The following is a 27,523-nucleotide window of genomic DNA, read 5'->3' on the forward strand; positions in this document are numbered from 1 at the left end:
CCCTCCCACTTCCCCAGTCCTCCCTTCCCCTGACCTGTGGCCCCAACCTCTCACCCCTACCACCCATCCCCATTTATCTCTCTCTTCCTGGTCCCCCTCCTCTCGCTGCAGCCTCAAACTGCTGTGCCCATGTTCTCCCCAACTCCTCTGCCCCTCTTGTCCCCCCTTCCCTCCCAGCAAGCATTAGTAATTTATTTTCTTTTTTAAAATAGTTTGAGTGCCCTCTGAATGTTCTGCTGTCCTCAGATTACATTTCCCCAAAACAACACCCCACCCTCTTTGATAGAGGGTAGTAACACACCTACATTTCACTTTCAGATTTCGGCCAAGGGTGGCAGAATTTACAATGTCTGGGCGTTACACACATTCAGTAGCCACAACAACTCCCCTTGAGTCACACAGGTAATGTAAAAATTGGCAGGCTACTAACTCTCTTGGGTAAACTGTCAACACATGCTCCACGTAATCCATTTGGCATGTGAGTATTAGGCTTGAGCCCATGTGTACATCTTAACTCTTGGTTGAGTAACATTCAATATTGTGGGGTAAATGTCAACTGATGGAGACCCTTTGGGGCTCAACCAAGCTCTGGTTTGATCCCCTGGTGTGCATAAAAAACATTGATAGAATCACTTATTGGACCAAACTTCTGTTGGTGAGAGAGACAAGCTTTCGAGCTTACACAGAGCTCTTCTTCAGGTCTGTTTAAATTGTGTGTGAACTCTGTGTAAACTCGAAAGCTTGTCTCTCTCACCCACAGAAGTTGGTCCAACAAAAGATATAACCTCACCCAGTTTGTCTCTTTAATATCTTGAGACCAACATGGGTACAACAACTCTGCATATATATTGATAGAATCTATCAAGCATAAACCCATAAGTGGGGGTTTTTGAGGAGCTATATCTTGGGAACTTCTCCGTCAAATGATTCCAAATTTGAATCACTAAACCTAACTTGCTCCTCCATGAGGAACACCAAATTTCAGGGCAATCCAAGTAATCATGCAGACTTTAGAGTATTTAGAAGAGTTGTCCTTTGAACAGAAAGGGTTCCTCAGCCTTAACTATAGTGGAACATGTAGTCCCCCTATAAATTAGGACAGTTGAGAGAAGATGAAAATAATTCAATTGAAAGTGGTGGATGAGAATGCTTGATTATGTCCCTCCTCTTTGGTATGCATACTGTACTATGTATTTCCTCTGAAAGATTTATACTAAGAATTAATCACCAATATTGCTAAACTCTCTAGGTCTCTTGCCAGTGTTTGCAACTGTCCCTAATGTGGGAGTGTAACAGGCACAAGTGGGCCCCCTCTATCTTCTGCTACTTCTGCACCCAAAAACCAGCCAGAGACCTCTACTTTGGTGCAATCACCCACGCTCTTTATTTACAACACAAGTTCCCACCACCTTGTAGCTACAGACAGCATCAGGCTTGTAGCCATTGCCTCTGACTTCCAGGCTCTTCCATTTGCTCCCCCCGGCTTCCTTCCTGACAGCCTTTATGTAGCCCCTGGCTGAGGAGGTCGGCAGCTGTTCCCCATTTGCCACTTAGGCTTCGGCTTACTCAGCCAGCTCCAATTCCCCTTTCCTGATTGGAGCTGGTGTGACAGAGGTCTGGCCCAGGGTTTCGTAACCAGCACTCTGTCACAAGGAGCCTCTGTGAATGTAGTTCATGTACTGTTTATTCCGTCTTCAAGAACATTAATGCAGATTTTAAATCTTAGGATATGATACAGTGGATAGGGCCCTGGAATGAGACTCAAGTGTATTGTCTTCTCTTCCTGGCTCTGCCACTGGCTTGCTGCGTGTTCTTGGGCAAGTAACTGCACCACTGGGTTCCTCAGTTTCCGCATCTGTAAAATGGGGAAAAAGATAGTTATTTCTTTTGTAAAGTGCTTTCAGATCTAATGACAAAAAGTACTATAAAAGGGCTAAATATTATTAAATATGAAGGACCTAACACAGTTCCCTATGGTTTCTCCTCAAATACCTCCACAACAGCATATATTACTGTTTTTCTTGATCTTTTGTTTATAGTCTTTCCTTTCGTTTTTCAGTCTGTGTCAGTGTTGTATTATGAGAATAAGATTATCAAATTGCTCACAAAAATCCACTAATTTTACACTATTAGGAAAATCAACTTTAGAAAGATTTTATTTTTTATAAATCCATCCTGCTGATTGTTTATCATTCCAATGACCTTTTAGATTCTCAGAGCATGATCTTGTGAGGTGCTGAGTGCCTACCTTTCTCAGTGGAGTCCATGGAACTTGATACTACTCATCACATTTCAGGATCAGGCTTTTACTGTTTTTCCCTCTTACGTCCCAATCCTGCAAACATTTACACACATGCCTCACTTGTAAGTACATGAGCAGTTCCAATAAATTCAAGTGTGTACGTGTTTGCAGGACTGGGGCCTTAGTTTCATTATTTTGTTAGGGACAAAGCTTAGACATACATGGGGACAATTTCCAGGATCTTTCTTCTTTCCTTTTTTTGAAGATCTGTAGGTAGTACCTCTGCTTATCTCTAATCTTCTGGTACCATTACCTCCCCGATAATCCATCACTTTTCTAAAATAACTGTTGGATCATTCTAATTCATCGACAAATCTTGGCCCTGCCTGCATGGCTGTTGAAGGCAAAGCCAATATGTTTTTTCTGCATGGGAGGTAGTAAGGGCAAAGGGGGCAGATCTTAGGAAGGCTGCCCAGGATTCCATGTCCCATAAACATGATTTTCATAGAAAAAATAAGTGTCCCGAGTTTGTTGCTAGCAGTTTACCTCTTACTGCCTGATCCAGAACCCACTGAAGTCGGTGGGAATCTTTCCATTAATTTTAAGGGACCTTGGATTAGGCCTTTGACTAGTTGGGAGTGTTGTAATGCTCAGTTTGGAATCTTCTACGTTTTTCATGAAGAGAAAGACAACAAAAAATGTAGGTTACATTTGTGGCCTGTGAAGCTCAGGAGAATCATTCAGGAGAAACATCTGTACTTTCCTTTCCAGTTTTCTCTGATTTTAAAGAAAAATTCATTTTTATGGTTGTTCTTATTATTTTTCTGAGTTAATTGTAAAATCTCATACATTTATGTCTTGCTTTATTGTATTTGGGTTATATATACTTGTTTTGTGCTCTGGGGGGGGAGGGGGGCTGTGTACTCTGGTGGATTAAAGCAAGTTTGATATAACACGGTGTCAAAGTTAGATTCAGGACTCACAATTTGTTAGACCATTCTGTTTATTAGCACAGCGCTCTGCTAATACACTCAGATAATGTTAGCACCATGCAAGACCCACACTACCTTATTTTATACAGATAAAAAGAGTGCGAACTTAACAAGAGGACAAAGAAAGCAGAACTGACAAGTTTACCTGAGGCTAGACATACATATTCAATTTCCTTACTAACTTTTACAGATCTCCGGTTAATTTTCCACCATTAGCATAAGTGGACTCATTGTTTATGCCTTAATGTTTCTTTTCCTGACACCTGTATTTCAACTTTCCTTATTTCTGCTTAAAGGTACATACAGCATTTCTTTAATCCATTCTATTTTTACAATATAATTCATTCTACTTTCACAATCCCTCCTTTTGGTCAGGCTACGCAATGACCAACAATTACTGGGTTCCACATATTAACCGTTCTTTATCTCTTTGTTCATCAGCAATATTCAAAATCATCATATTAGCACTCTGTTTTGGGGCAGTCACCTGGGTGGCATACTTACACAATTCTGGATACAACAGGAGATTAATTGAAAACATACAAAAATCATTAGGATTCCAAACAGGATAGTCAGGGCTCCCTGAAACAACCAGTTTCCTATGCCAGAGAAATTGAACAGGTTACTTAGCCACTTCCATAAAGAACTCGGCTCTTCATGGGGAAGATATGCGATACGTTCTAAGTGGCTAGCCCGATCTATTACCTCATTGGTGTCGTCAGGTATAAACACAAAACATTCTTTTCCAATGAGACCACAGGTCCCTCCTTTGGCTGCCAGCACTATGTCCAATGCCTGACGGTTTTGGAGGGCCATCTGTCGAATCGCCCGTTTCTTTGGCCAGGGCTCTTAAATTCTCGCCGGTTTCATTTGCCATTATTTCAACTACTGCTTGTAACCTCAGGAGCCTTTTTGCATGGTGTTTTACTCCCCCAAGTGGGATAAGGGAACCGCCAATGGCCTCTTCCCAGGTCAAGGGGCTTATGTTATTTACATACCATTGGGCATCTGGTAAGTCCCTTCTTCTTTGCCTGAAATTATGGAGGCGTTCTCGTGGGAAGGACCCTAGCACTCGGAATTGTGGAAGATTCGGGCAGGATAACAGATACCTGATCAGTTAGCAGGTAATGCAGTATAAGTTTTGGTCCCACAAACTCTATTAAGGCCGGGAAGGGTCGTTGCACCCATTTGTCACATAGGTGCCTGCAAAGGAGGAGTAATATCCTCCAAAGGGCACAGGGTAATTCTCCTTACGAGGAGTGGTGTTATTTGCATAGCATTGAAAGACTGTATTGTTTTCACTAAGGTTACTATATGGGGAACATGAGATTGATTTTTCTGTTTGATCCCAGGTCGAGAAAAAATTAATATCCCCATACTTGGCCAGCCACTCTTTAGTTTTGTTTGAATAATCCCATATACCATTGGCCACAATATGCTGAAGGCAATGGCTTTTTCCCAGATCCAGCCCTGTCCCATTACACTCCCAACACCAATGACCTTTTCCCTCCACCCACTTATCCATTTAGATACATTTATTCCCACTGCTTCCCAAGTGTCATTGCTATTACATGTTTTGTTAAATGGACGAGGTCCTCCAGTGAGGTCTAGGGAATTGAGTGGGATTGCCAGGACAGGAACACCAGCTTGAGAGTGGGCTGGGATGTGGCTGCAGACCCAGCATTTAGAAATATTAAGGGTCTGAGCTATCCACACTTGCTGCTGGATAAAAGAATTGTCATTGTGGACTCCCGAGACCTTAAGACACCAGCAGCCGAGGAACAGGTGCCACCAGAGGCGCATGTTGGAGGCAAGGCCCTTCTGGTTCTGACAACCTCAACTGAGGGAACCGCAGTCATGGTTTTACGTCCACCAGGCAGCAGGTGCTAGGCTCGCTACTGCTTCTTTTTGGGCCTTGCTTTAGGTCGTCGTCTGCTTCTGGCAACCCTTACGAGAGCGTAGATTGTAAGGCATTGCAACCTGTTCCTCTATGTCTTCTTCTGGAGTCAAAATTGACTCTGCGTGGTTCTGAGGTGATGCTTGGTTCCCTGGGGATGGTGCCTTCTTACATTGTGAAGCATGTATCCACGCTGCGATGCCAGATAGTTTAACAGCCATCTGGGTAGTAAACAGTACCTGATGGAGCCCCAGTGGAAGGGTCCTCAAGGCATGTTTTCAATGATGGTGCCGTATGTAGCCCCAATCACCTGGCTTGAGGTCGTGGCAAGCGTCAGAGGTGGGTTCCGTTGGCCAGGCAGCTCGAACCTGTGAGTGGAAGTGACTTACGGCTTGCATTAATCCCTTGCAATATTGAAGGAGCATACTGTGAGTCAAGTACAAGTCTGGGATTGGAGTCATGGTAGTCATAGCTCGCATAGGATGTCCCATAACAATTTCAAAGGGACTCAATTTATGCCTTTGGGACGGAGTGGATCGCATTTCCATAAGGGCCAGCGGTAAAGCCGCTGGCCAGCTTAACCTTGTAGAGTCACAAATTTTAGCAAGCTTATTCTTAAGTACACCATTTCATCTTTCAACTGCACCTGCGCTCTGTGGGTGATAGGGACAGTGCAACAGGTGTGTGATATGTAATACACAATCCGGGTGTTGAACAAGTTGTCTGGTAAAATGTGTACCCCGATCACTGGACAGAGTGGCAGGAATTCCCTTGGCAAGCATAATATGATTTAACAAACATTTGGCAACAGACAGTGAGTCAGCCTTGCGACAAGGAAAGGCTTCGATCCAACCAGAAAATAAACATACCATAACCAAAATAAATTCATATTGTTGACACTTAGGCATTTGTACAAAATCAAGTTGCCAATGCAAGGATGGTGCTTGGGGCAGGCCCCGTAACCCCTGAGACACTTTTACAGATTTACCAATATTGTGGCTTTGGTAAGTGGTACAGGCGGCACAGTGGCAGGCTGCAAAAGAGCTGAAATGGGGGTCCCACCATCCTGCCTTAGTTACAGCAGAGACCATCCCCTCCTTTCCGACATGCGAAACATCGTGTAGCAGGGCGGCCAGCGATGGGTAGAGTGAAAAGGGGGGCCACAAAGGTGCCAGTAGATGAACGCCAAAGGGAATCAGGATGTAGAGAGCAACCCTGGGCAACCCAGGAGTCTTTTTCAGCTTCTGGGGCAGAGCCTTGGAGCAGGGTGAGGTTAGTGAGGAACGGCGTGGTATAGAAACAGAAAGGGAACCTAGAAATGCATCTGGGGAAGGTTCCATGGCAGCAGCATGTTTAGCAGAGGTGTCAGCAAATGCGTTACCCTTAGCAACATCAGTATCCGCCATCGAGTGGCCAGGGCACTTAACAATAGCTAGGGCAGACGGAAGTAAAACTGCATACAGGAGAGCAGCGATGTAGGGGCCATTTTTGATGGGGTACCGGCGGAGGTAAGGAAACTCTGAGCTTGCCAGAGGGTGCCAAAGTCATGTACAACCCCAAAAACATAGCAGGAGTCAGTGTAAATGGTGGCGGAGCGTCCCTCCGCCAAAAAGCAGGCACGGGTGAGGGTAACTAATTCGGCAACTTGCGCTGAGATTATAGAAGGTAAAGGTGCAGCTTCTAGAGTTTCAGAGAGTGACACTACAGCGTATCCTGCAAGGAGACGACCTTGGTTGTCTCAAAAACAGGAACCATCAGTAAACAAAACAAGGTCAGAGTTAGGGAGAGGGACATCAGAAAGGTCAGAGCGCGGGACGGTAACAGCAGAGACAGTTGCAAGGTAGTCGTGGGGATCACCGTCATCAGACAAAGAAAGGAGAGTGGCAGGGTTTAACTGAGAACAATGCTTTATGGTGATATACGAAGCCGAAAGCAGTAAAAGTTCATACCTGGTAAGGTGGGCAGAGGAGAGGTGGCCTGTGTTATGTTGTAGCAGGAGAGTTTCCACAGAGTGAGGCACCATGAGGGTAAGAGGAGAGCGGAGGACAAGGGATTCGGACATTTTGACTAGGCGCGCTGCGGCAGCCACAGCAAGCAGGCATGGGGGTAAGCCTTGGGCAACAGGGTCCAAAGTGGCAGAGAAATAAGCCACTGGGTGGTTTTTGTCTCCGTGCATCTGAGTGAGGACTCCCAGTGCACACCCAGATTGTTCGTGGCAGAAAAGGGTAAAAGGCTTAGAATAGTTAGGCAGCCATAAGGTGGGGGCAGAAGCCAAACCCTGTTTGAGGGAAACAAAGGCAGAGTCGGCCTCAGGGGGCCACGGCATGGGGTCAGGCACAGAGACTCGAGTGAGTTCCTGGAGAGGTTTTGCAAGGGAGGCACGTTGGGGAATCCACTGCCTGCAAAATTCAGCCATGCCCAAAAACTTTAGGACCTGGCATGGGGAGCGGGTCGGGGAAAACTGAGGATAGCTTGGACGCAGGCGGGAGAAAGTGCATGGGAACCCGAGGAGAGGAGAAAGCCAAAATATGTGACAGAGGCTTGACAGAGCTGTGGCTTAGAGCGAGAAGCCTTGTGACCCTTCTTTGCTAGGGTAGTAAGGAGCACTAAAGAATTAGTTTCTGAGGCAGACAACGAAGGGGAACAGAGGAGTAGATCATCTACATCGGGGTTGGCAACGTTTGGCACGCAGCTTGCCAGGGTAAGCACCCTGGCGGGCCGGGCCAGTTTATTTACCTGCTGACGCAGCAGGTTCGGCCGATCGCGGCCCCCACTTGCCGCGGTTCGCCGTCCCGGGCCAATGGGGGCGGCGGGAAGCAGCGCGGGCTGAGGGATGTGCTGGCTGTGGCTTCCCACTGCCCCGGGACGGCGAACCACAGCCAGTGAGGGCCACGATCGGCCAAACCTGCCACGTCAGCAGGTAAATAAACTGGCCCGGCCCGCTAGGGTGCTTACCCTGGTGAGCTGCGTGCCGAACATTGCCGACCCCTGATTTACATATTGGACTAGTGTGGACCAGGACAGAAAAACAAGGTCAGCAAAGTCTCGGGCTAATGCTTGGGAAAAGTAAGATGGGCTTTCACTATACCCCTGAGGGAGCGTAGTCCATGTGTACTGCTGCCCCTTGTAAGAAAAGGCAAAAAGATACTTGGAGTCAGGGTGAACCGGGATAGAAAAGAAAGCAGAGCACAAATCAACAACAGTAAAATGAGGTGCACCTGGTGGGATAGAAGCCAGAATCATTGCTGGGTTAGGGACAACAGGAAAGGCGGGTATAACAATGCAGTTAATGGCTCGAAGACCCTGAACAAACCGCCACGATTTACCATCAGCTTTTCGGACTGGGAGGATAGGGGTGTTACAGGGGCTGGAGCAGGGGACAATAATGCCTTGTTCCTGCAGGGCGGTCATGACTGGAGCAATGCCAGCTGCTGCTTCGGTGTTTAAAGGGTATTGAGACAGGTGAGGCAGGGGTTTAGAGGAGTCAACAGTAATGCAGACGGGGTCAGTATTTAAGCGGCCCACTTCAGATGGGTGGGTTGGCCACAGAAAGGATGGGACCTGTGAAATTAGGTGTTCAAGGGACAGGATCAATGGGTAACAGGGAACTGGAGTGGAAAGGGGAGTTTCAGACAGCAAGGAGGCCACAGAATCACTCAGAGGACTGGGGGATTTGTAAGTAGACACCATCCGGGGAACAATAGATGGTACAGCCAAGTTTACATAACAGATCCCAACCCAAAAGGTTTACCGGAGTGGAATCAGAGAGAAGGAATGCATGATCCGCGGAAAGGGGACCAACTTGGACCAGTAGAGGTTTTGAAAGGGGATAAGGGGTTGGGACTCCCGTAATACCCACAGCGGACACGTTTTTTCCGGAGTGGGGAACCGCAGGCAGATTGGTAGTACGAACTGCAGAGAGCGAAGCTCCCGTAGCAACAAGGAAAGGGAGAGAAAGATCATTAATAGTCAAAACACACTCACCCATGGGAGTGAGACGTAGTAAAGGAGCTAAAATTTCCTGAGGTCCCCCGGCGTCCCGTCATTGTTGTGGGACAAAGTAAGGCTGGGGATTGTCCGACTGTGCCGACAGGGGGTCTAACTGGTTATTTACAGAGCTATCAGGCCGGTTTGGACACTCGTTCTTCCAATGTCTGGGCTGCTTACAGTAATCACAAACATCCCCAAAACCTGAAAATCCAGTTCCACGACTCCTCCCGCGACCATGTCCCTGTCCCTGGAATCTTCCCCGTCCCCAGTACTGTTTGCCCTGCCCTGAATAATGTTGTATTTGCAGGGCCATTAATTTTTGAGAAGACTATTCCGCCTTTCCTTTCAGAGTGCGTTGACAGTGCTCTGCCACTGTTTGCAATTTGTCCATGGTTTTGGTCTCCCACCCAACACTTATTCGCTTTAGCATACTGCCAATAGCAGGTAGGAGGCCATTAACAAACGCATGACCCAGGGCGCCCTGTCCATTTTCATCCGGTTGCTGTATACCAGAATATTGCAGAAAAACATCAGTCAGCCGGGTGCGATAGTCATCCGGGTTTTCTCCCTGTTGCTGTTTACAGCAGTGTATGGCCATCCAGTTGGTTTTAGGAGTCCATACTCACGGGATGGCTTCAGGTAGATTTTTAGCTCAGTCCTTACACTTTTTCCGGTATTCAGCGTCGGGACCGGTGTCTGGCAAATTAGAGTGGCGCTCACTGATGGGCCAATTTGCTGCTGTGAGCCATTTTTCATGTTCGCTAGGGGTTACAAGTAGCTTACACAGCTGCAGGAGGTCTGCCTCAGAGGGTTCATCGGTGTTGCATACTAACAAAAATCCCTCTCAGAATTTGGTAGGATTTTCCAGGGGCTTTGGAAAGCCTTTTACAATTGAAAGGAGCTCTGTGCGAGTCCAGGGTTTATAGGTCCAAGTGGGACCCCCTTCTTGGCCCCTAGTATGCAGGATTCAGAGGGGAGCTTGGACAGTTTTAGAACTAGAGCACAAGCAACGGGCCCAATCCTTATTCAGGCTATCTTTGCATGTATAAGAAAAAGCAGAGGAGTGAGGCAGACTGGAGGGTTTCGGGGGAACAAGGGATTTTTCTTTACAGGCCTGAGCGGTACCGGAGGAATGGGCCTGGGTGGCATTGGACGGTCCGGACTGGTTTGAACTGGTGACCTCTGAGAATTGCTCCTAAACTGAGGAGGCTGGTGATCGTCTATTGATCCGATGCAAGGCTGCCAAGCCAATTAATGCGTCTTCCTCATCGTCGTCCCCAGAATTTAACAAGGGCTTTTCTTCGTCCTTTTTCACAATGAGATGGGAGTATGAAGGGGGTTGGGATCGATCTGAGTCTGCTCGGAGAACGGGGTAAAGGGGAGCGCTCAGTCTGGTGGTGGGAAAGGAGGCTTCCAATAAAGCTTTTAACTTATCATTTGAATCTTTGAGAGAGGCGAGTTTCGATTCTGTTCACCTACAATTTGCCTCTTCCCACCACTGCATGAAACAATCAACCTCTCCTCTGGCCAATTTAGTTTTAGGTTGGCCGATTTTGTCTTTTAAGACGTCCGCTCGGTCTTTGTCCCAAGATCCTAACAGTGGCCACTAAGTTTTGGGATCTCTCTGAGTTAACCTAGACCATTTTTCCAGAAATTTACAGGAGTCCGGATCCTTCCTAAAATACATAAAATGAGCTAGCGTTCCTTTAGGGAACTGTCCCGACTTAGACGTCTGGTTACCCATACAGGAGGACTTTAAACATACCAATCACACAAGAAGGAAATTTGGGTTCGTCAGAGCAATGCCCGGTGCAACACACAAAAGGAGCCCACAGGCTATTGCCTCAATCTCCCTTGCTTTCACACCAAGGGTTTTACCCAAGGTGCGGTGCGGCTGCAATTGTGCAGATTTCACTCACTCAGACCGCGGGGACAGGAACCCCTTGGTCAGCCGATCCCCGGACGGAGACGGCACCCAGACTCAAACACTCCACAGGAGGACGGATAGACACAGAGACAGGATAGTCCTCAGTCCAGACAAAACACAGAAATAATTACCTGACCAGATTCCTGATGTCAGATCCCGGGATCCCTACCAGAACAGAGTGGGAACCAACAGGTTCGATGGCGTAGACTTCACTGTGGTCGTGCGCCCTTCCGTTCAGGAGGAGGACCGCTCGGGCCAAATGCCCAGGTGCCGGCTGCCACGGTCGTCCTACAAAAATGGTCAGGAATCACACGGCCCCAGTGAAGACAGTTGCCATCTCGGTGGAACCTCCAAATTGTCGAAGTTAGATTCAGGACTCACAATTTGTTAGACCACTCTGTTTATTAGCACAGCGCTCTGCTAATACACTCAGATAATGTGAGCACCATGCAAGATCTACACTACCTTATTTTATACAGATAAAAAGGGTGCGAACTTAACAAGAGGACAAAGAAAGCAGAACTGACAAGTTTACCTGAGGCTAGACATACATATTCAATTTCCTTACTAACTTTTACAGATTTTTGGTTAATGTTCCACCATTAGCATAAGTGGACTCATTGTTTATGCCTTAATGTTTCTTTTCCTGACACCTGTATTTTAACATTCCTTATTTCTGCTTAACGGTACATACAGCATTTCTTTAATCCATTCTATTTTTACAATATAATTCATTCTACTTTCACAGCTGTTTCACCTATAATGCGGTAAGATTTTTTGGCTCCCGAGGACAGCGTTATATTGAGGTAGCAGTGTAACTGAAATCATGAAATCTGTGACTTTTTAAATCCTATGACTGTGAATTTGGTAGGGCCCTAGATATTTGTATAATCAGGAAATTGTAAAATACAGCTCTTTCTGTGGCCTAAGTCTGGCTGGGCAACAAGAAAGTCAAGGTTGATGCAACCACTGTACAATTGAGAGTAAGGAATTTTAGTTTTTGTAATCACTGAGGGTGTATCTGAACCTCTGTCATGAATGGATAACATAGTCTCAGAATGTCTGGTTTTACTGACTATGTCTCCCTGGGGGCAGATTTAAGGTGCCTGGGCATGCCCATGTTTGGGTTTCTTTTAAGTTTAATTTTTACTCTGCTTTTTTTTTTTTTTTTTTTTTTAAAATTTCAAATTTTTTTTTTTTTTTTTTAAACTTTAGATTACTGATATTCTCCACTTTAACTGATTTTTTTTTGGCCAAGGAATTTCCTTAGGTTTTTAATGTAAACAATGTTTCTCATATGCACTAGAAGATAAGGGAGTGAGGGGAGGAGAGATAGCTCAGTGGTTCGAGCATTGGCCCACTAAACCCAGCATTGTGAGCTCAATCCTTGAGGGGGCGATTTGGGGCAAAATCAGTACTTGGTCCTGCTAGTGAAGGCAGGGGGCTGGACTCGATGACCTTTCAAGGTCCCTTCCAGTTCTAGGAGATAGGATATCTCCATTAATTATAACCAGCTACTACATGAAACTCTTAATCTTTACAGAACACTGGGACAAGATGAGCTGGAACTCTGCATAGAACTGTGTGTCAGTGGGAGGAAGAGGGTGAGAAAACCTGTGGAGCTTAGGAGCTCTTCATAGTTCCTGGCTCCTACTGGTTCCCACAGCTCCATACCTAGATTCCTCCTTCCATTACAGTTTTACTGTACAGTGGACCTTCTAAAGTCTATAGGACATGTTGCATATCTTAATATGTCTGCAGAAACCACAGATCCAATGCAGATGTTATAAAGTCAGCAAGGAGACGAAGCTGGGTCTGGGAGTAAGGGTCATATTATGGGACTTGGGGAAGCAGATGAAGCTGGGAAGTAGGAGGATGAAGCTGGTGGGGGTTCCAGAATGACTGCAGTATCCACCCTGGCCCGAGGAAGGTTGCAAAACTTATGAGGTCTGGAGGTGCTTAGAGAAAAGGGGAGCCCTCTTAATTTAGTAGCTCTGTTGGGATACAGGAGTTGCTGAAGCCAAGTGAGTTGCAGTCCAGCTGTCTGTGCTGATGCACTGCAGCTGGTGGCTGCAGCTTCTCCACTATTTACTTGTGCACATGAGAGAGCATTTTAAATTCTCACCTACCCTGTTTTATATAAAAAGAAAACATGTAACAGTAATTTCGCAGTAGTGTTCACATAAGACAGAAGGTGAAATCCTGACCCTAACAAAGTCAATGGGAGTTTTGCTATCAGCTTCAAAAGGGCCGGGATTTCGGTGGTTTGATGAAAATTCTGCCACTGCCTACATCCCCTTATACAGGAGCCTGAAGTTCATACAATCACATGTTCCCAGAAGGGAAGGGATTGAAGATTCTTGCATTGGACAAGTACATTAGCATATGCCCTAGATGCCTTTGAGAGGATCCTACCTGAGGCAACGCTTCTGCAGGGGACAGGTCGGGGTATGACCATAAGATCCCTGTAATGGCTAATCCTCTGGGTGCTCCCTCATCAAAATACAAAAGTGTGTCCTCTGTAAACAGATTATGCTCACAGTGGAATCAGTCCACAGGTAAGAAGATTAGCAGTTTTAGATTGCATCCTAGTAAATAAGGTTGACTTCTATCCTAGTCAATGACTTCAGTGAGACTTTCACCTGTATACCTCAGACCAGAATGGGGCCCTTAATTTGGGAGTTTCAACCTAGTCTCTAGTGTCAGTTTCAGGGCTGCCCAGAGGATTCAGGGGGCCTGGGGCAAAGCAATTTCAGGGGCCTCTTTCATAAAAAAAAGTTGCAATACTATAGAATACTATATTCTCATGGGGGTCCCTATGGGACCTGGGGCAAATTGCCCCACTTGCCCCCCCCTCTGGGCAGCCCTGGTCAGTTTTATGAATAACACTCAATTTAGTACAGTTCGGCATGACTCTCTCTCTCATATATATGCAGACATCAGATCTCGATGTTCAGTTTCGGTAAGCATGGATGACCTGTGTATCAAGGGAGGCTAGGCATTGTAGACTGCCCTCCAGATGTTGGAGCACTAGTTCCACCACATGAGTTATTGACTCTGACGTTGCTCCAGACTCCTGAATTTACTTGGTGCATTAGCCTCTTTTCCAGCAATGTTTCCACTCTGCAAGGACATAAATTTCAGCTTCCTGGCAGTGCTAATCATCCGTGCATGGGAAAGGGCCAGTAGCCCTCTTGTCCAAGAGTACATGAACTGCCATAGCAAGGGGGTGTTGAGAGATCAGCCATAGCATTAAATCCTGGACCATTGCAGGCGGATTCCTTCCCTGAAGACGAGTACTTAGACCTTTGAGCTGGCCCAAGGTGTCGTTCCCAGTCTGAGACTCGGGTATCAGCCAACTGGAGATGTAGTAGGTTGGTTTCATCTGTTGCAGTTCTCCAAAAAGACTTAACAATAATGGGATCTTGTCGAAGGTCTGATTGAACTATGTGCACTAGCACATACAGACTGGAAGTTCAAACAGCCAGCAATACTATGAGTGGCCTAATTCAGCTCTGTGTCGACAAGCTGAGTGTGGCAGCTGCAACTCTGGACCACAGAGTAGCATTCAGCTGGAGCAAACACCAGGGCCAGTACAGATGTACAAAGGACTGAAGGGTTTGCTCCCCAGGAAATTCCCAATAATTTTCATATCAAGGTGTTATGGGAAGGGATCTTCATTTTCCTATTCTGTGTGAGACTGGTATGTCAGGCTAAGGTTGAGTTTTACTCCCGTGTGTGACAATGAGATTAATGGATTATTGAGGTAGTTGAACCTCAGCAGCCTCACATTCAGAGCAAGCTGGAAGGGAAGTACAGAAGTTTGTTTAGCTGAAAAAAAGATTCTTCTGAGCTTGACAGGCCATAAATGTAAACTTGTTTTTTTTATTGAGACCTTAGGCAAAAATGGATTTAAAATGCTGTCCCCTCCCACTTTGACCCACCCCCTTAGGTTTACTCTACTACAACAGACAAGCATAGTAAATATTTTAGGTTTTTAATTATCCATGTATCCTTAAATTACTGCACCAGGATATAACATGCAATGAAAAAAGGAGATAAAGCAGTTCCAGCCTTAATCAAGACCCTGATCCTTTAAACAGTTATTCATATGCTTAACTTCATGCATGCAAGTACTACATGTAAAGTTAAGCACCCAAGTAATTGCAGGATTAGGAGCTTCTGTTGTAAGGGACTCTCTCTTATGAGCTCTAAGACTCCTGGAACAATGAAGCCCAGATCTGGCTGGGGTTATAAATGACAAAAACAACATAAACACCAGTTCTGCAAGCTGCTGCGCATGGATACGGAGATCTGTCCATGGTGAGCTGTTTAAAGTATTAGACCCTTAAAATGTCTTGGCATTTAATGGTTTCTATTATAATTTTAATGTCATTTTAGACTTTTAAAAGTATTGTTTACATAAAAATAACTTTAATGAGTGCTTAATTTCCACCTGATCTATCAGAATGGCTCCTGCGCTAATAGACATAAATTGGAACTGTACCTGTGTATCTAAAAATACATTTAGGCACATTACTATACAACAGTCTTCAAAACAGGATTTGTACCTACTTCTCCAGGCATGAAGAACTGTCAGTTAATCCAAATGTGTTTCTTAAACTACTGGACAGGTCATAGGAGTTCTTTGGTGATGGTAAATTAACAATACAAATAACTGCAGGTAGAAGTCCTCTCCCCCATTTATTTCTAAAATGCTGTATAGATTACATTATATTTTTCAGCCTTTGCTAATAGAGATACTTTTTGTTATGAATAACAGTGGGGAAAATAACCATTAATCCTAAAATAAATTATTCAAAAATAGTTTACACACAAGAGTTCTGCGAGTTTTAACTATCTGGTAAGTTTGAAGAGTCTGTGTTGTACACTTATTGCAGTCATTAGGGGCACATAAAAGGTCTAACACTGAGTGCTAAATTTCTTTAAGGACCAATTCTTAATTCCTAAACTAATTAAACAGCTTCATTTGTTAATTCTGAGAAAATTCATCTTGCACTCAGAGTAATTGCTGTAATTTTTGGGAAGGTAGGCTTTATTTTTCCACTCAGAGAGGCTGAATCCCTGCTTTAAGGGCAAAACTCAACTCATCCTTTACTATGGAGTTATTACTGCATATTTAATGATAATTGAATATATATATATATATATATATATATATATATATATATATATATATATATATTTTTTTATTTTTATTTTTTTCCAAACACACACTTTCATTAAAAACAAACTTCCCAAGCCAATCTGTAAACATCAATCACAATACACAAAACAAATAAAAACAAAATAATCTAAATCTGAAGTTATCTTGGTGTTTGCTGTAACAATTACTCAATTAATGAAAGGAAAAATAAAGAAATAAGTGACTCTCAAAATCACAATATTTTCTTAAATCAAGTAGGCAGCATTACGCCTCTATGTTTTGCTAATTCCAGAAATAGTTTAACCATGTTTGGGTTAGAACTTTAGAGGGTTCAAAATTCCACCCTATTTTCCTTTTCCCAGGAGAAACCATTCATAGCAAAGTACTTGTTTCTTTTCTTATAGTATGCCTGTCTAAATAAATGCTTGTTATCCAATAAGAATTCTTACAAGGGTCTTACATTTTAATATAAATATCTATAGTTAAAAATATCCCAACCAACATTACACAAGACATAAATAACTTAACTTCCCTTCTTTTCTTCAGATAGAGCCTTTTTGCATCTACAGTGTCTTAATATTACCTACATCCCCATTATGAATAGAACAGAAGGGAGTTGCATGGGTAGATCTAGGTGGAGTCACTTGCCACACCCCCCTGAGTCAGCTATAAATTCAGGCCAAATCCCTTTTCTCAGTTTCTCTCCATCTAAAATGTTTACTGCCAAGATGACTACTATCCCTAGGGGCCATGGTTTCAAGCAGGTAAAAACAAAGATGTTTCATTTTGTAATAAAAAAATGCTTCCTGAAGGCAATGCCTTATAATTAGAAAGGGTTTATATTTGAATTTTTCTCTTTGCAGCTTACCACCATCAAACCTTCAGTTTGTGTTTGAAGGAAAACACTTTTAAAATCCATTTTATGTTGTGTGGAACAAAGAAGTGCACAAATCCTTCATGGAAATGCCTTGCCCATATCTAGAGGGAAACCTGTTTGAGTAATGTAATTATTGCTTACACTGTAAACCCTTTGGAACAGGAACTATCTTTTTGGTGTGTGTTTCTAGAGGGCTTGGCACTACAGGGCCCTGGTCCATTTCTGGGGATCCTTAGTGCAATAAATTACTCTTTTATTCTTATTCAATACCTCTACTTCTGTCTTTGCTGTAATCACAGCTGTGATATTCTTTGTGGCATAGAAAGTCATAGCAGCAACCTAGAGTATGATCTTACAGTGGGGACCATTTTTTTTTTTAAAGCAATTCCTTTGCCTTTTTAAGGGTCTGGCTTTGATTAATGTATACACTCCTTTTGTAGTTAAAACTAAACTGCATATTTCCTTTAGCTGCTGTTCTTCAAACTATTCTGTCCGACTCCGAACATACTTAGACCAACTAGGGTCATCCTTAATGCTTACGGTGCTTCATGTGGTGCTTCGTATTAGAAGTTGCTACAAATACAGAAAGCTTTCATTTTATTTCCTAGCCTAGGAATTTGAAGGGACAATTTGAAGGGACTCCTTCACTAGTAGAATTGGGACAGAGACTGTCCCTTGGTTTTTTGTACACTGCTTAAAACCAAGGGCCTCTGAGCTTGTTATGCTAAATACAAATAGGCTCCAATGTTGAATGAGGCCTTTGGGTACTATCCTAAAATAAGGCATTGTTATATATAGCATTAAATATACTAGGCAAATGAGCCTACATGCTAAGTGTGACAAACAGGATAATACTGTCCTTTTATATAAGGAGAAATGTGGCAGCTACCTTTTGCAATTGCTGTGGTTTCTGGCATGATTCCAGTAGAAGTTTTAGAAATGGTAAAGGCATCAACTACTATTTGAGGTCCACCTAGGGGGTAGGGAACAGCCTTTTTGGGGTGTACAGTGATGGCAATAACCACTCAAATGCTGTTAGTGGATGGGTGGCTGGTGGATTCAAACAAGGGCTGCTCCTAGACTGTGTCTAAACCAAATGATAGCTGGTTTCACTAAGCTTAGAACAGCCACTGCTTAACAAAATCAGAGAACTGGCATTGAAATCAGGGCAAATCAGGGAATATTCAACATGAACCACACTCTTGTGAAATTCTCCTCCCTTTTGGCCACTGAGTTGGAGCCAGTGCCCTTCTTCCAACCTCTGCCATCCAACAGGATGGTCATGGGTGGGAGATGGGCCTGGGGCAGTGGCTGCTGCCCTGAAAGGACTCCACAAAGGGAGCCCTGCAGACACTGCTGTCAAGTACTGGAATAGGTTACCTAGGAAGGTGGTGGAATTGCCTTCCTTAGAGGTTTTTAAGGCCCAGCTTGACAAATCCCTGGCTGGGATAATTTAGTTGAGGATTGGTCCTGCTTTGAGCAGGGGGTTGGACTAGATGACCACCTCAGGTCTCTTCCAACCCTGATATTCTATGATTCTATAAGTCTCAGCCCCCTTGTCCTCCTGGTCCTCCCCAGGGCTCAATCTTCCTGACCTTAGGGGGCGCCAGGCCCTTTTCCATTTCAGGGGAGAGCCAGCCGACCTCTCCTGCACGGGGTACTGACCCCAGCCCCTGGCATGGGGCTCGGCTCCCGCCATCGGCCGCCCCCGGCTCTGTATCGGGGGACGCGGAGCCCCGCGGGGGCGCTCTGCTGCGCAGGGAGGGAAGTGTCCTCGCGGCCGCCGGTGGCTCGCTGACGGCGGCCTGGGCGGAGAGTGTGCGCCTGCGCGCCGGGCTCTCGGAGGGACGTGGCCCGGTTGCCTGGGGCCGGAGAAGCGCGGCGAGCTTGGGGGCAAGGCAGCGGGACAGGCCGGGCGAGGAGCTCCGAGGCGGCGGCGGCTGCGGGCCGGGCTGCACTGGAAGCCGATGTTCGCACTCCGGCCCCCCGGCCAACGCTTCCAAGGTGAGGGGCGGGCGAGACCCCAGCCCCGCTCAGCCGGTCTAGCCGGGGTGGGGACCTACCCTGCCGCCGGGCCTAAGCGCTCTCCGCAGGCTACGGGGACCCCCGAGGGGAGAGCCCGGGGGCGCCGGGCCGGGCTGGAGTGACAGGGACACGCGCTCCCTTCCGGCTTCCAGCCGCGAGCCGCCCCCTCTCGCTTCTCCTTGCCTGCCTCTCCCGGGGGCCGGGCCGGGCCGGATCGTCCCCTCGCCTCGGCCAGCGCTGGGGTTCCCGGCTGCTCGCTCTGCGGAGCCAGGAGATCCGCCTCCCTGCGAGTGCTGGAGGAGCAGCGTCTGCTCGCCCTGCCGTCTCCGGAACGTGGGCGGCGGTGGCTATTGCGGCGAGTTGGGGTTTGCCCCGTGTGGGGCTGGGAGCGACTGTCTCGGTTTCAGGCCGTGAACCCGCTGCGAGGCGGCCCCCGAGTGACCCGCCGGAGCTCCCCTGGGCTGGGGGAAGGAGGTGGCGGTGAGTCTGTTTCCCTACTGGGGTTGCTTTGGGTTCTCCTACAAAACCAATCGAGTACTTGAATGCTTCTTCCTGACGGCGAGAAATATCAGCCCTGCTCTGACCCTGTGTAAACGCGCTGTCCCAGCCCCACTGAAGAGCCCGAGGGGTAGGATGCTCTAGGATAGCACCAGGACTTCATCACAATGACGCCTCCTTCAGTCATGCACGGAGGAGATTCCACTGCGGCATAATCACAACATGTATTCTGCTGTTACATGTTCATCTTGTTTTAGGGTGTGTGAATTAACTGCTGGCATGGTTTCAGTTTGTTTTGATTTAGTGGTCTTTAAAGGTGGTGGACTGTGGTGATTTAAGTAGAGATGGAAGGGGCTAGCTTATAGCATCACAATAAAATAGCACCCACATGAAAATGTCAACCTTCTTTAGAGGTGACCTAAAAAGAGCTTTCACCTTTTGTCCAAAAGAGATCTTGATGGACTTATCTGGAGAGAGTAATTTATCTGATAAAATGGAGTTGACATATTTAACCAAAAAGGTTTGGGACTTTCACTCTTCCACAGCTTTACTTTGATTCTTGAAATGAAATATTTCATTCATTATAAATTCTTGTCTTCAAACATGGTCTGTACTGTTCTGGTTATGTAATATGGATAAAAATTGAAAATTTATAAGTCTCTTAATGGTGGTTGATCAGTGTAGAGTCCTTAACAATTTTTTCCCCTGTATTTCAACTTGCATTTCCATCATATTTGTTGAGTTGCATATAATTCCTGCTTTTCTTCTTTATTATGAAACAGAGGGAGCTGCTTCATAGTTAAATTTGAAACTGATTTGCCATTATCTCAATTTCCAATCCTCCAACTACCCAAGAAGAGAGAAATCTTATCAAAATTTATATACTTCAAGAAATCATCGGATAGTTTTTCCCCAAAAGAAGCTTGGTTAAATACTTGAGGTCTTGTTCTGAAAACTTACATGATCACTCTTCCAAAATTTCAAGTGTTCTGACTCATCTCCAAAATGGCTCAGGGTATGTGAGTGGAGGGCTAGTGGAGAAGATAAAATCCATAATAGAAATAAATACCTTTTGTGATGCTCTCTATTATATGTGGGAAGGGGTTCATAAACCTCAGTAAAACAGGGTTATTAAACTGAGCCAATGGAATGTTGAGAGGGTGTGAGAAGGAAAAGAGGAAAATGTTTGGCCTGTTAAGTTTATCCAGGAATCATTATTCAAGAATGAACTAGAAAATGTAAGGACTATATACTGCTTAAGGCCACTTTGAAAGTTGACTATTTTTCTTTGTGACATATCTGTTGATGGGGGGGGGGGTGCAGGTAGGGAGGAGAAGATTTGGGCTAGAATAAAGACAGTCTGGGATTTCATTCACTAATCTATTGGGGTGTGCTGGAGAAATGCTCTGTCAAGGAATGTCTCTTAAAGTGCCATCTTTTATTTTCCCTTTCTCCTGTCTGCTCTCTGTGGTTGTGCTTTTACAGATTGGTTTTTCAAGACTACGGCTTCAAGTATGGGTTGTTAGGGGAAATGTAGAGGGGGAGGAATCTGGAAGGAGGTATGATGGAGCCAGTGGAGTTGGAGGGACGTGAACAGGGGACTAGGTAGCATGAGACTGTGCTGCCTGGTGTTGGAAATCTTAATGTGTTTGAGCCGGAAGCAGACAGTGATGGGAAAAATTGAAAGGTTGAAATGGGGGAAGTGTAGAGAGGAGGAGGGAAGATGCAAGGGAAAAGATGCCTGTGGTCCAGAGGAATAGAGAAGAGACAAAAATAGTGACTGACTTTGTGTTAAGTAGTAAATGTATCAGTTGCTTACAGTCATCATCCAATTAACAATAGTTGTAAATAGACTGGTAGCAAAATGAAACTGGAAGGAAACCCTCCTACAAGGGGATTTTTCCCTGAAAAGCCTCCCTCACCAGGAAGTGAGATTCTGTCCTGCTAGTGCAGAGATATAAAGTCAGGATTTAAAGAAGTTCAAAACAATCTTATTTAAATCAGTTTTTAACTCAATTTTTATTACATGTTGCTTGTTCTCTACTTCCTTCCCATTTTATAGTCTTCAATTGTAAAATGGGTGTTCTGTACTTGTATCTTTAGTTTACTAATTGATAATAGACATTCAGATTTTATATAGAGATTTTTTTTTCTTAGACGTTTCACATTTAAAATGCATGTTTTTTAATGCTCTTGCATCCAGCACTCTGGGCACATGTACACTTAAGAATAACAAATCTTAAATTAATAAATTATAACCCCTTCTTACTGAAATAGCCTATAATAAATCTCTCTCCTGATTCCACTCTAATTCACCTACTTCTTGAAGGCCTGGTAAAACAATATCTGTTATGTACAACATATCCAAGATGAATAGCACGGTCTCAACTTTTCCTGAAGTAAATAGCAATGAAAAATATAATTGTTAGGCTATTGTTCAAGAACCAAGAACATGTAGCACACTGGCTTATAGATGGCACACTAATGCATTTCTTACCTATTTATAGGTTTACTGGTTGTAAATTGTGGTTTAGTTGACGTTTGGAAAACTAGTATGGTTTCATCACAGGCTCTTGTGGATGTTGGCTACAACACAAAATAATGCTAACCTTGCTGCCTTTTTGGAAGAACGCTAAATGGAATAAAAGGGGTAATGGAAGTTGAGACTACAGTGATTGGCACAATGTATAGGGATTCTTGAGTGAATCATAGAATCACAGAACTGGAAGGGACCTCGAGAGGTCATCTAGTCCAGTTCCCTGCACTCATGGCAGGACTAAGTACTATCTAGACCATCCCTGACAGGTGTTTGTCCAACCTGCTCTTAAAAATCCCCAATGATGGAGATTCCACCACCTCTCTAGGCAATTTATTTCAGTGCTTAACCACTCTGACAGTTAGGAAAAACTTCCTAATGTCCAACCTAAACCGCTCTTGCTGCAATTTTAAGACCATTGCTTCTTGTCCTATCCTCGGAGGTTAAGAAGAACAATTTTTCTCCCTCCTCCTTGTAACAACCTTTTATGTACTTGAAAACTGTGTTACCATGTCCCCTCTGTCTTCTCTTCTCCAGTCTAAACAAACCAATTTTTTTAAATCTTTCCTCAGAGGTCATGTTTTCTAGACCTTTAATAATTTTTGTTGCTCTTCTCTGGACTTTCTCCAATTTGTCTACATCTTTCTGAAATGTGGCGCCCAGAATGACACAATACTCCAGTTGAGGCCGAATAAGCGCAGAGTAGAGCGGAAGAATTACTTCTCGTGTCTTGCTTACAATACCCCTGCTAATACATCCCAGAATGATGTTTGCTTTTTTTGCAACTGTTACACTGTTGACTCATATTTAGCTTGTGATCCACTATGACCCCAGATCCCTTTCCACAGTACTCCTTCCTAGGCAGTCATTTCCCATTTTGTACGTGTGCAACTGATTGTTCCTTCCTAAGTGGAGTACTTTGCATTTGTCCTCTTTGAATTTCATTCTATTTACTTCAGACCATTTCTCCAGTTTGTCCAGATCATTTTCCAATTTTAATCCTATTCTCCAAAGCACTTGCAACCCCTCCCAGCTTGGTATCAACCACAGACTTTATAACTGTACTCTTTATGCCAGTGCTTCTCAAAGCCAGTCCACCACCTGTGCAGGGAAAGCCCCCGGCAGTTCGGTCTGGTTTGTTTACCTGCCACGTCCGCAGGTTCGGCCGATCGCAGCTCCCACTGGCCACAGTTCGCCGCTCCAGGCCAATGGGGGTTGCGGGAAGTGGCGCGGGCCGAGGGATGTGCTGGCCGCCACTTCCCGCAGCGCCCATTGGCCTGGAGCGGCAAACCACGCCAGTGGGAGCCGCGATCGGCCGAACCTGCGGACGCGACAGATAAACAAACCAGACTGGACCGCCAGGGGCTTTCCCTGCACAGGTGGTGGACTGGCTTTGAGAAGCACTGCTCTATGCCATTATCTAAATCATTGATTAAGACGTTGAACAGAACCGGACCCAGAACTGATCCCTGCAGGACCCCACTCGTTATGCCCTTCCAGCATGACTGTGAACCACTGATAACTACTCTCTGGGAACGATTTTCCAACCAGTTATGCACTCACCTTATAGTAGCTCCATCTAGGTTGTATTTCCTTAGTTTGTTTATGAGAAGGTCATGCGAGACCGTATCAAAAGCCTTACCAAAGTCAAGATATACCACATCTACTGCTTCCCCTTTATCCATAAGGCTTGTTACCCTGTCAAAGAAAGTGATCAGGTTGGTTTGACACTACTTGTTCTTGATAAATCCATGCTGTCTTGTGTCTGTATTACATATGCATATGAAATACAATTTCATTTCCAGAAGCTAGAACTGGAAGGGAGAAGGGACATTTTAGGTGAAGTCTAATGTTTAGCCTAGGTAATTACTTATATAATTGTTACCTAATGTCTTTAAAAAGTTTTCCTTGATGTTTCAGTGGCTGCTCTCAGCAGTGGTTCCAGTGTCAAGCTGATATTGTGAGGAAATTTTTTTTTCCTCCTGTCTAAACCTGCTCTCATGTAAGTTACAGACTCACTGTAAAATTTTTTGTCAATGTGTTTGAGCCATGACGTTACTTGGATGTCCAGCTTGTATAAACTGCCTAAGTACTTAAGTGTTTTTGAAGTGTTCCATCCAGGAAAACTTAACAAATACTATACTGGAACAGACAGTTTGCTCACACAGGGTTCTTTAGCAGTGGTCTCTACCTGATATTTCAGAGGGGATCTTATGAAGTGCCTATCTTCTTGTGCCTAGCCTCCATATAAAAGGGGGGTGTTTCTTCCTGGTCCTTGCAGTTGATCATGTTATGTTCCTAATCAGGTTTGAATACCCTTATATTATTTTGGTTTGCATAGCTGCAAATGTTGACTATTCATTCCTCTTTAAAATCTAACCACTTTGTGTGATCTCTTGTTATAGTCCTTTCCACTGGGGATACTTTTGTGGTTAAGGCATCAGACTAGGAAGCAATTCCATTCTGCATACTGTTTCTGGCTCTGCCACAGACTGATTCCAGTGAAGTTATTTAATCTATGTAATAGTTCCCAATCTGTGCAAACTGGTTTTAATTTGGAAAGCAATCAAGACATCACATAAGTTGTGAACATTTCTGCTTGCCCAGTGCACGTGAGCCATCTCTGATAGCTTTCCTTATTAAAACCTGTATTTTTCTCATCTAATCTTTTTGTTGCCTGTATCTTATTTGCACAGTGGAAACTTTCAGAAAAGTGAATGGAAGTATTTTGATAATGGTTAAATACAATGGACTCTACCACAAGATCTGCTAGTGAGTCTAAAATGAAATGACCAGAGTTTAAATTCATATGAATTTTTAAGACTCCTGAGTGTTTTTAATATGGCCTACTGACAATGTCTGATGGCAGTGTGTGAATCAGGGTGATAATTTGATACTCATTTGGCAATGTCCTAATAGATGTTTGATCAGTTATTCTAAGTGTTCTAAAATAGCATAGCATAAATACCAGATGAATGGAATTATATTTGCTGCACAATTTTTCTTCAGTGTATAGGGATAAGTCTTTTAAAAATGGATTGCTATTGTCTCAAGTTGTGGAAAGGCTCTTTTATCAAGATGGCATGGCAGAAGTAGCTTAATATGATCTTTGTTAGTAAAACATATTGAATTTAATGCGTGATGGTGTTCAAGTTGTGTTGCTTGTTAAAGACCTCTACCTTCCCTGGAGGATATATAGAGAATGATAGGGCTACGAGGGGACTTGAATAAGAGTACTCTGAGGAATGGAAATCCAGAATTAAGTAACTTTAATTTTAAATTTTGCAAATTTGACTTAAAAAAAAATAGTTCTAATGTTCTTCCTCATGTTACTTTAGTTTTAGGAATGTGGGAAGCCATGATCCTTTTTTTAGCTCTGAAAACAAATAAGACATAGCAGTCTTTTGGCAATCTCCTATAGATTATGCAAATTTAGTTTTGTAGTGGAGAATTTGTAGGCTATGTGGACTGGATATTGGGGCTTTGCTTAAGTAACTTTTGTCAACTCTATGCCAAAAGTAGCATAAATCAGCTTTGTCTCCCTGAGATCTTTCTTGCTATTCTCCACTAATGACTCTTTTTGTAGATTCCTAGAATAGATGGAATAAATTCTTATTCCAAAATGAGTACACAAAATGCACTGGCCAAATGACTCTGAAATATTCATTTTTATAAGTGTTATTGGAATATGAGTAGGCCTCTGGTTTTTAATGAAGCCACAGTCTTCATTGTTCACTTAGTCAAATGGCCAAAACATTAATTTCCTTCATTAGGTGCTCTGCTCCTATTTGAATTTATGGGAACTTGGTCATGGACTTCAGTGGGACCAGAGTAAGATTTTTTTTATACAGTAACACAGGTGTTGTACTAACCTCAAAGCAGGCTTGTGGAGATAGGTCATGAATATTGTAAATGTAGTAACAGGTAAAATTTAAATTCTAGTGCATTACAAAAAGACCAAAGGTGTGAACATACGTCAGCCTGCACTGTGGTCAGGCTACTGATGCATAACCTATATTTGAAATCGGTGCTGCTCTTAGTGAATAAACTGGCTTTCCACGAGATAGTAGAGTGAATTCTGCTACCTTTTGAAGTAGAAACATACACACTTTAGCAGTAGGGTAGTAAGAGTTTTGATTTCAGCCTATGGATTGTTATGTAGACTAAGTATGGTAAAGATTCAGTTTCCCTGTAATTATTAAGTTTATAAGTACAACTAAGCTGTTTGGATGCTTTAACGGTGTTTCCATATTGCCAAACCTTTGAGGGTTTTTTTTAAACTTACCAGCAGAATTCCTGGTTTACTAACGCTTGTTTTGATAAGAATTTTCACCCTCAAATTACTGTTATGCTCCATCTTAATTCTGGTTTAATGAAGCTTTCTTAGAACATCAACATGTGTGATTTGGTGCTATTTTCCCATTTGTACAGTACACAATTACGGCTTATAAGTAAGTCTTGCTATGACTTTTTGACAATGTCTTGCTGCATTCTTGATTTCCTTAGTAGCTATTCTTGTGTCCGTCCCAAAAATAAATTGACTAGAAGCAGCATTGTGGAAGTTAGTGGCTGAGTGAAAAGTGGGAAGAGACTATATTTTTGTAAATATCTGTTAGTGGTAAAGATTGAAAGTCCTCCCCTCTGATTTATACGATAAGTCTAAGAATAAACCTGTTAAATGAATACCCTCTGTTTAACAAATGGGAAAATATGGCCAACTTGTTAAGTGCAGCCATAAGCGGTTCTCTGGATTTTGTGTAAAGAATAATACACAATCCAGAAATGTTAATGGAAAAAACTTTCATGTAATCATATGTAATCTGAGGTGTTGGTCTCCCTTTAGTATTCACTCACTCACTCACTCATGCCCGTCACCCCAATCGGGATATGGGCCGTCAACCACAGATCTCCAGAGTCCTCTATCCTGGGCCATTTGCTCTAACTGGTTCCAGGTATAGCCCATTTTTATGCTATCAGCCTGAAGGTCGTGCTTTACTTAAACCTTCACTATGCTGTTACCTCTCTAGATTCCTTTATTAGAAACTAAAAGAACCTCAACTCAACACCCCATATTATATGTGTAATAAAACAATTGCAATTACCCGATGGTATTATATAACTTGAGCTGATCTAAATTTAAAACACACATTACCCAGTATAACTTATCCGCAGATACACATGATGCATAGTGGTGGTTATAATTTATCTTTTACGTCCTGGTTAAATATATACAGAATTTTGTAGTAGTTGATGAGAACACTCAGAACTGGAATTGTTTTATGAACTAAAAAAGCATGCTGATATGTCACACCAATAGCTGATATACTATGCTAGTAATTCCTCAGTTTCTTTTGTAACAGTGGCTGATGATT

General features: G+C 43.8%; 2 protein-coding genes across 6 annotated transcripts in view; one reads left to right on the forward strand and one right to left on the reverse strand.

Annotated features, from left to right (window-relative positions):
* Nucleotides 1-1,369: 1,369 nt before the first annotated feature.
* Nucleotides 1,370-27,017, reverse strand: LOC117882098. The gene is made up of 3 exons (XM_034780079.1): nt 27,014-27,017; nt 19,301-19,755; nt 1,370-1,855 (listed from the first exon to the last, which is right to left on the reverse strand). Exons 1-3 carry the CDS (start codon nt 27,015-27,017, stop codon nt 1,673-1,675), a joined length of 642 nt encoding a protein of 213 aa, XP_034635970.1. The 3' UTR covers nt 1,370-1,672.
* The window catches only part of EVI5 (ecotropic viral integration site 5), a 55,021-nt gene continuing 46,161 nt past the window's right edge, over nt 18,664-27,523 (forward strand). For 2 of the 5 annotated variants that reach the window (XM_034779772.1, XM_034779773.1), the window contains exon 1: nt 18,664-19,096. The gene's annotated coding sequence lies outside the window, so the exon portion shown is untranslated. Of the gene's footprint in view, nt 19,097-24,071; nt 24,154-27,523 lie in introns of all 5 variants that reach the window. The other 3 variants (XM_034779769.1, XM_034779770.1, XM_034779768.1) reach the window with 3 other exon arrangements.

The sequence above is a fragment of the Trachemys scripta genome, chromosome 8, assembly GCF_013100865.1.
Source record: "Trachemys scripta elegans isolate TJP31775 chromosome 8, CAS_Tse_1.0, whole genome shotgun sequence".
NCBI lineage: Eukaryota > Metazoa > Chordata > Testudines > Emydidae > Trachemys > Trachemys scripta.